Source organism: Barbatula barbatula (genome assembly GCF_947034865.1).
Source record: "Barbatula barbatula genome assembly, chromosome: 5".
Lineage (NCBI taxonomy): Eukaryota > Metazoa > Chordata > Actinopteri > Cypriniformes > Nemacheilidae > Barbatula > Barbatula barbatula.
In genome coordinates, this window is record NC_136769.1 from 10,325,484 (window position 1) to 10,333,199 (window position 7,716).

At 39.5% G+C, this 7,716-nt stretch overlaps 1 protein-coding gene across 1 annotated transcript; it reads left to right on the forward strand.

Moving 5' to 3' along the window:
- Positions 1-690: 690 nt before the first annotated feature.
- tmc5 (transmembrane channel like 5) lies at positions 691-7,680 on the forward strand. Its single transcript, XM_079456302.1, has 17 exons — positions 691-1,021; positions 1,189-1,291; positions 1,370-1,439; positions 1,558-1,812; positions 2,188-2,330; positions 2,536-2,683; positions 2,764-2,916; positions 2,996-3,168; positions 3,256-3,331; positions 3,407-3,504; positions 4,189-4,284; positions 4,356-4,431; positions 4,527-4,660; positions 4,758-4,931; positions 5,029-5,107; positions 5,244-5,327; positions 7,355-7,680. Exons 1-17 carry the CDS (start codon positions 931-933, stop codon positions 7,415-7,417), a joined length of 2,016 nt encoding a protein of 671 aa, XP_079312428.1. The 5' UTR covers positions 691-930; the 3' UTR covers positions 7,418-7,680.
- The last annotated feature ends 36 nt before the right edge of the window (positions 7,681-7,716 follow it).

Below are 7,716 nucleotides of genomic sequence, written 5' to 3' on the forward strand. Positions count from 1 at the left end.
GTATTTAAGTCTTTAAAACCCCATAATCAAAATTCTTGAATTTTGACATTTCTGCAGAAAATGAAAGGGAGGGGGCTATGAATGGTCCAACACTGCCATCTATTGCTATTTTTGGCAGCTTCTGCAAACCTTATATATCTAAACATTGTTTAAAGAATTATTGAAAACCATTGTTTAAGAACAAATAAGTTGGAAAAAATAAAAAATAGAAAATTTCTCACGCTATTTACTCACACTAAATTACAATCATTACATAATTCGAAGGCCTACATGAGGCCTACGACTGTAAAATATGGGATCTCCTTCAAACAGTCAGAACACTGACATAACATTTTAGGTATTATCTTTCGCTAATGTAATGTAACAGTCTATTTGTAGAAAAAATGTAGCTTGACTTCTTTTGAAAGATTTTGTGTTACTGAACAATGACAGGTCAATTTCGCAACGTCATGACAATCTTACGTAGCAAAGCAAAAAATAGACTGCTCTTTCGATCAAAAGATTTTTTATCTTGAATTCTTAATTTCTTAATGTTTGTCATCCCTAAAAATTAACATAACATGAAAATGCAACTTTCTGTGCTTCCATGTATTGTCTGTAAACGTTGCTGCTGACTAGCAGGAAGAGAGTTAATAAATTACTGATGAATACCTTTCAGTTGTAATCCAACACCTGGCCACAGAGTTCCCCAGCGTGGTATTGGTTGAGTAAACCTGTCACCCAGACAACAGGACACAAAGATCAGAAGACATACAGCCCACTTGCACCTTGTATCCTACACAATTACCCAATAACTTCCTCGTTCCTCCAACAAACACAGCTGCGTTTTTCATGAGTCGGATACTTTTGGAATGTTTATACATTAAGGATCACATGTAACATTTCAAAGGGCCGTATTTCTCAGGACAAACTTCTGATCAAAACGGGAGGATGAGAAGAATGAGTGTGTTCCCTCAACCGGGAACATCTCTGGGAAACCTGGGACTGACAGCAAACGAACTCCAACAGGAAGCTGAAAACAGTAAGTTTTACACAATCTGATTTTGTGTTTGATGCATAAAATAGACCGGTGGCGGTGGAACTAAATGTAAATATATTGTGCGACAAAATTAAGGAACAAATAGCTTCATTGTTTTAGGTAAGACGTTATTTTGATGGAATAGGCTCTGTTATTACTTGTAACTTCAGATACATCTGAACTGGTATCGGAGCTGGCAAATCTGTCAGACAGGGCACGAATTCAAGCCATACGGTCCTTGCCTATGTCATACGATGAAAGGCGGAGAATCAGGTCATTATGATACATGTTTACAAAATATAATTCCCAAAATGCTTTTCTCTAAATATGAATTTACACGTTCTTCAACAGGAGCAGAGCGATCTCTGTCAAAACCTCAAAGAACATCTTTAATATAGATTGTAGTCAGCAGGTGTCTCGGGTAAGAAGATAAAAACATGATTATAAATCAGCTTTGATGCTACATTCTGATTGGATGAGCAAAATGCACAAGTTTTATCCACAAATCGAGTGCACTTCTAAGAAAACTACCTCTTCAGTCGTTTCGTAGATTTGGTGCCAGCGTGGCATCAGCCAGACAGGGGTTGGTTGTGTGGCATGGGACTCTAAAGGAGATAGGAGGCAGGTTTGGTACTTCTGTCCTCTCTTACTTTTTGTTCCTTAAATGGCTCCTGAAGTTCAACGTCTTCTCGCTGATCATCAATTTCTGCTTCATCACGATTCCCCAAATCGCACACGCACCCAACATCAGCAGTGTTACTGGGTTCAGAGGTCTTGAGCTTCTCACCGGAGTGGTGAGTTCTACATTGAGTCTTAGCGGATACCTCACCCAAATATCATCATTTCATCATTTACTCACCCTTAGATTGTTCCAAACCTGTATACAGTTCTTTGTTTTGCTAAACACACAGGAAGAAATTTTGAAGAATGTCAGATCTCATCCACCATTTATTGCCATAGTAGGGAAGATAAATACTATTGGAGTCAATGGGGGGTGAGATTTGACAATCTTCCTGATATCCTCCTGTGTGTTCAGCAGAACAAAGAAATGTATGCAGGTTTGGAACAATCTGAGGGTAAGTAAATGATAACAGAATTTTCAGTTTTACTACATACTACATACATACATTCAGCATCTGGAGTGACTGTCAGTGTGTCTGTGTCCACAGGGTTATTTTAACCAGACGGTGCTGTTCTATGGAGGCTATAATGGTGAAGTGATTGTATCCAAGCCACCCTATAACATGCAGTTGGCTTATTTCTTCACCATAGCTGCTTATCTAGTGCTGTGTGGGGTGTCTCTTATCTATAGGTAATGTTATTGATAGGCATAATAACGTTTTTACAGTGTAGCAGTAAACAAGACTTAGGATAGGATGCTCTGTGTAGCATTTGCATATGGCTGGGGAAATATCCAGAAGTGTTTTCTTTCTAAACACATATGTGCCAACTTTAATGGCATTTCCTGTTATGTCATATTATTCCAGAAATAAATGCAAATTGGTTTTCTTTTCCAGCATGTCCAGATCCTTTCAGAAGAACTTTGTGTTGGAGGCAGGACCCGTCTCTGGAGGAGCGTGGCGTCTGCTGTGTAGCTGGGATTTCAGTGTCTTCAACGAGAAAGCCATACAGAACAACAAGAACAACCTCTGCATTCAGCTGAAGGTTCATACCTGCTAATTTTTTTGACTGGGTGTCAACGCTTTTCTTTATGTTCATTGGCTTATGTTTTCTGTGCCTTCCAGGAGTCTTTATCGGAAAGGTTACAGATGAAACACACAATGTCAGTGTCAGAGCAGATGAAGTATCTGTCTCTCCACCTTCTGGCCTGGCTTCTCTCTTTAGGACTAGCTGTTGGCTCATGTGCAGGCATCTACTTCCTAGGAATAGATCAGTTGGTGAGTTTGCGGATGCGCAAGTGTGCCAAAATCGCCATAGATTCACCGCATGTCACACTCATGCACTTCCGTTTTGCAGGATTCCTCCAGCCTGAATCACAATCCGAATGATTTAACAGCTGAGGCATCCACTCTTCTTCTGCCCGTGGTGGTGTCCCTCATCAATCTGATAGTGCCTCTCCTCTTCTCCTTCATTAGCATAATGGAGCGTTACTCTAACCCTCGTGCAAAGATCTACATCAGCATCACAAGGTGTGATCACTGTTTGCAATGAGAACACTCAAAGTTCCTAAGATGAACTCGCCATTATGACGTATTGTTTTTCTGTTTTTATTCTAGAAACGTTGTTTTGAAGATGTCTATTTTGGGAATTCTTTGCTATTACTGGCTGAATTCTGTGCCCACGAAAATGGCGGTTAGTGTTTTATTAAAGCACACAAGTAAATCATGATTACGTTTGCTCAGTGTATTGTCATCTTTTTTCCTCCAGTGTTGGGAGTCTTTTGTGGGGCAGAGTGTGTATCGACTGCTGATAATTGACTTCATTTTCTGCTTGCTTGGCACTTTTTTTGGCGAGTTTCTACGCAAGTAAGTCAAAGAAAATAAGTCATATAATAAAAGACATATATTGTGGTTGAAAGATAGATTGTTAAGGTTAACAATCTTTGTCACAAACCTTTTTTTTGCTTTACATCGATGTGATACACCATTGAAATAAGTGAATTGAAAGGATCATTCACCCAAAATTTGACTCATTCTCTTCTTATTTAAAACCTATATGACGTTCTGTATGAAGAATTAATACATATTAGCTGTACCGCCATTTTACTGTTATCAATATTATATTCAAAAGTTTCATTTTTGGTTGTACTATCTCTTAACAGCTTTATGACATATGGCATAACTTCTACCAAAGGTGACAAGGAAATTTGCTGTTAACCTTTCTGTTATAGAGTCACTGTCACTGTACTCTGTGAAAAAATGTCTATGTCATTGTTAGGATGTATCTGAATGGAAAAACAAACCAACAATGATAAATCAACCCATTCAATAACCCCAAATATTTCCACAATTGTCTGAGAAGTTAAAAATGTTTTGTAGCTTGAATAAATTATTTTCTTGTTCTGCTAAAAACCTTTGAAAAATAATCAAAGGAAATGTTTGCATTGCATTCATGAGAATAGTCTTTCATGTGATAAGAGCAACCAATGATTAAGTCTGAAACAACATCAATATATTCACTCTGATTTCACTTTTTCAAAATGGTTTCAGTGTAATTGGAACCACATGCATCCCGAGTCTTGGCGTCCCAGAGTTTGACATTGCTAGGAATGTACTGGATTTAATCTATGCTCAGACGCTGGCTTGGTAAGTCAATATTAATGTCTCTTCTGTTCTAGACTTTAATATTCCTTCAATACTCCTTCCTTTCTCCACAGGATTGGTATTTACTTCTCCCCCCTACTTCCTGTAATGCAAGTCATCAAATTGTATATAATTTTTTACGTGAAAAGGGTAAGCACCGTCATGGCATCAAAGCCCCTTGAGATAAAATTGCATCTGTCGCTCCGATGAGAGTTTTGTCTTCAACTGTACGGTTTCTGTTTTAGTTCAGTCTGAGTATGAACTGTCAGCCGCCCAAACACACAGGCAGAGCCGCTCAGATGCAGACGGTCTTCATCGCTTTACTTTTCTTCCCCTCGTTTGTGGGGACGCTGTCCATGGTAGCATATACAGTGTGGAGGTATCAATATTTGCTCCCATCACTTGTTAAAAAAAGTCTGTTACTGTTAAAACATTTGTTTTATGCTGTGCAAATACTTGCCTTACCTTTCTTGCAGTTTGAAGCCCTCCAATTACTGTGGGCCCTTCCAGGGCCTTGAAACCCCCTTCCACACTGTCCTCAGCTGGACTGTTTATATTGAGACCCTTCCAGGAACTTATTGGGTCTGGTGGATATTTGAAAACGTGCTGAGGAACGAACTCTTCTACTATTTGGTTACTCTCATCGTCTTGTACGTCTGAAAGTTGAGACGTTTACAGTGGCTCCATTTCTATGACCAAATTGTTTCAGATGAGAGCTGTCACATTTTTCCTTCTTGCTTCTTTCAGAGTCATCACTTATTTTCTCTGGCAAATCACTCGGGGACTGAAAGACCTCATCAGGACTCTACGACAGCAAATTGTGAATGTGAGTGTTAAGCTCGAATGAGTTTTGCCACTCGGCTGACTTTTGCACTGTACTTGTGTCTCAAAATAAACATAAAAACAGGGCAAAAAAGGACAATCATTTTATCCTCTGTTAATCCATTCTTCCTTCATTTTAGGAAGGAAAGGACAAAGCCTTTCTCTTGAATAAACTACAGAATACACAGAAGCAGAGAATGCAAATGGCATCTTTCAGATATCAGGTGAGCATTTCTGATCAGTAATAACTTACTGGCCTACTGACAAAAACAAACCTGAATGAAAGATCAAAGTTCTAACAAGATGCAAAACTACAGACTACAGGAAGATTTAAGCCTGTGGCTCACTGTCGAAACCATAAACAACACTGGGCCTTCCTGTTTCAGTTTTTACCATTACTTTTTTATATATACACTCACCTAAAGGATTATTAGGAACACCTGTTCAATTTCTCATTAATGCAATTATCCAATCAACCAATCACATGGCAGTTGCTTCAATGCATTTAGGGGTGTGGTCCTGGTCAAGACAATCCCCTGAACTCCAAACTGAATGTCAGAATGGGAAAGAAAGGTGATTTAAGCAGTTAAGCGTGGCATGGTTGTTGGTGCCAGACGGGCCGTTCTGAGTATTTAAAAATCTGCTCCGTTACTGGGATTTTCACGCACAACCATTTCTAGTGTTTACAAAGAATGGTGTGAAAAGGGAAAAACATCCAGTACGCGGCAGTCCTGTGGGCAAAAATGCCTTGTTGATGATAGTGGTCAGAGGAGAATGGGCCGACTGATTCAAGCTAATAGAAGAGCCACTTTGACTGAAATATCCACTCGTTACAACCGAGGTATGCAGCAAAGCATTTGTGAAGCCACAACACGCACAACCTTGAGGTGGATGGGCTACAACAGCAGAAGACCCCGCCGGGTACCACTCATCTCCACTACAAATAGGAAAAAGATGCAACAATTTGCACAAGCTCACCAAAATTGGAATCGTTGAAGACTGGAAAAATGTTGCCTGGTCTGATGAGTCTCGATTTCTGTTGAGACATTCAGATGGTAGAGTCAGTATTTGGCGTAAACAGAATGAGAACATGGATCAATCATGCCTTGTTACCACTGTGCACGCTGGTGGTGGTGGTGTAATGGTGTGGGGGATGTTTTCTTGGCACACTTTAGGCCCCTTAGTGCCAATTGGGCATCGTTTAAATGCCACGGCCTACCTGAGCATTTCTGACCATGTCCATCCCTTTAAGACCACCATGTACCCATCCTCTGATGGCTACTTCCAGCATGATAATGCACCATGTCACAAAGCTCGAATAATTTCAAATTGGTTCCTTGAACATGACAATGAGTTCACTGTGCTCAACCCAATAGAGGATCTTTGGGATGTGGTGGAACGGGAGCTTCGTGCCCTGGATGTCAGCCCACAAATCTCCATCAACTGCAAGATGCTATCCTATCAATATGGGCCAACATTTCTAAAGAATGCTTTCACCACCTTGTTGAATCAATGTCACGTAGAATTAAGGCAGTTCTGAAGGTGAAAGGGGGTCAAACACTGTGTTAGTATGGTGTTCCTAATAATTATTTAGGTGCGTGTATATATATATATATATAACAGAATCAAAATGTTAAACGAATATCTTTAAGATTTCATTATATATGTAAGATTAAAAAATAAATAAAAGACAAGTCACTAGAAAGTGTCGCAGTATGGGTAAAACCTGCACTAAGATTTTTTGGATGAATTAAACAATTATTATGTAATGCTTTACTCAGCAGCAAAGCAATGACCCCATATTATTTCCTGGTAGATTCCCATAGCTTCAAACATGAAGTATTACATCGAATTTCAGTTTATATGCAAGAAGGTTAAGTAAGTTAAAGTAATAAGGCCCCCTAATAAACAAAAGGGTATCAGAAGCTCACCACCTTCCAGAGAGTTCAGAGACAGATGAAAACAGAAAAAAGCTGTAGCGCAGGGCAATGCAGATGTTCTGCTCTAGTCTCACAAAACTTAAGTCTTGAAGACAGGTCAGGCTCAAAACCACCTAGGATCCAGAGGAGGGGGTCTAAGAAGGGGTAGATCAGAGTGCTGGGTGGAAGATGAGCACCACAACCCACCCAATGCTTGGGCTTCAGAGAAACTCCAGATGAGGGCACCCACCCACCCAACTGAATGTGGTTTCAAAGAGCATTTTTGATGATTATAGAACTACTGTATAATCTCCAATGTTTCTGTCATGTAGGAATTTGACCAGACACTACATTTCAACCCAAACTGGATGAATACCCTCCCCTTGGATATGTGAAAGGATGTTCTTTATGCTTTTATTTGTGCCCTTTTCTGTAAATATCGAATTACTTTTCATGTAAATTATTCATCAAGTTCTAACTAAAGTCACTAAGTTGGATGGGAGGAGAAAACAACAGTGCTGGCACAAGAATGGCATTATGTGTTTTTCCAGGAAGTAACTGTCTTTCCTCATAAAAAGAGAATACATTCAAGTTAGTTAACTATTTTCTTACATACATGCAAAGTGATATTTGTAAATATCCCCAAATAAACTATTACAACAAGTGCCGTCTTTGACAAGAGTGTTAGACGCAA

Bases quoted from the DNA above. Each gene is read 5' to 3' on its own strand.
- tmc5 (XM_079456302.1), top strand. From the start codon at position 931: ATGAGAAGAATGAGTGTGTTCCCTCAACCGGGAACATCTCTGGGAAAC. The intron at 2,331-2,535 runs GTAATGTTATTG...TTTCTTTTCCAG, and splicing joins GGGGTGTCTCTTATCTATAG to CATGTCCAGATCCTTTCAGA. The intron at 4,285-4,355 runs GTAAGTCAATAT...CTTTCTCCACAG, and splicing joins TATGCTCAGACGCTGGCTTG to GATTGGTATTTACTTCTCCC.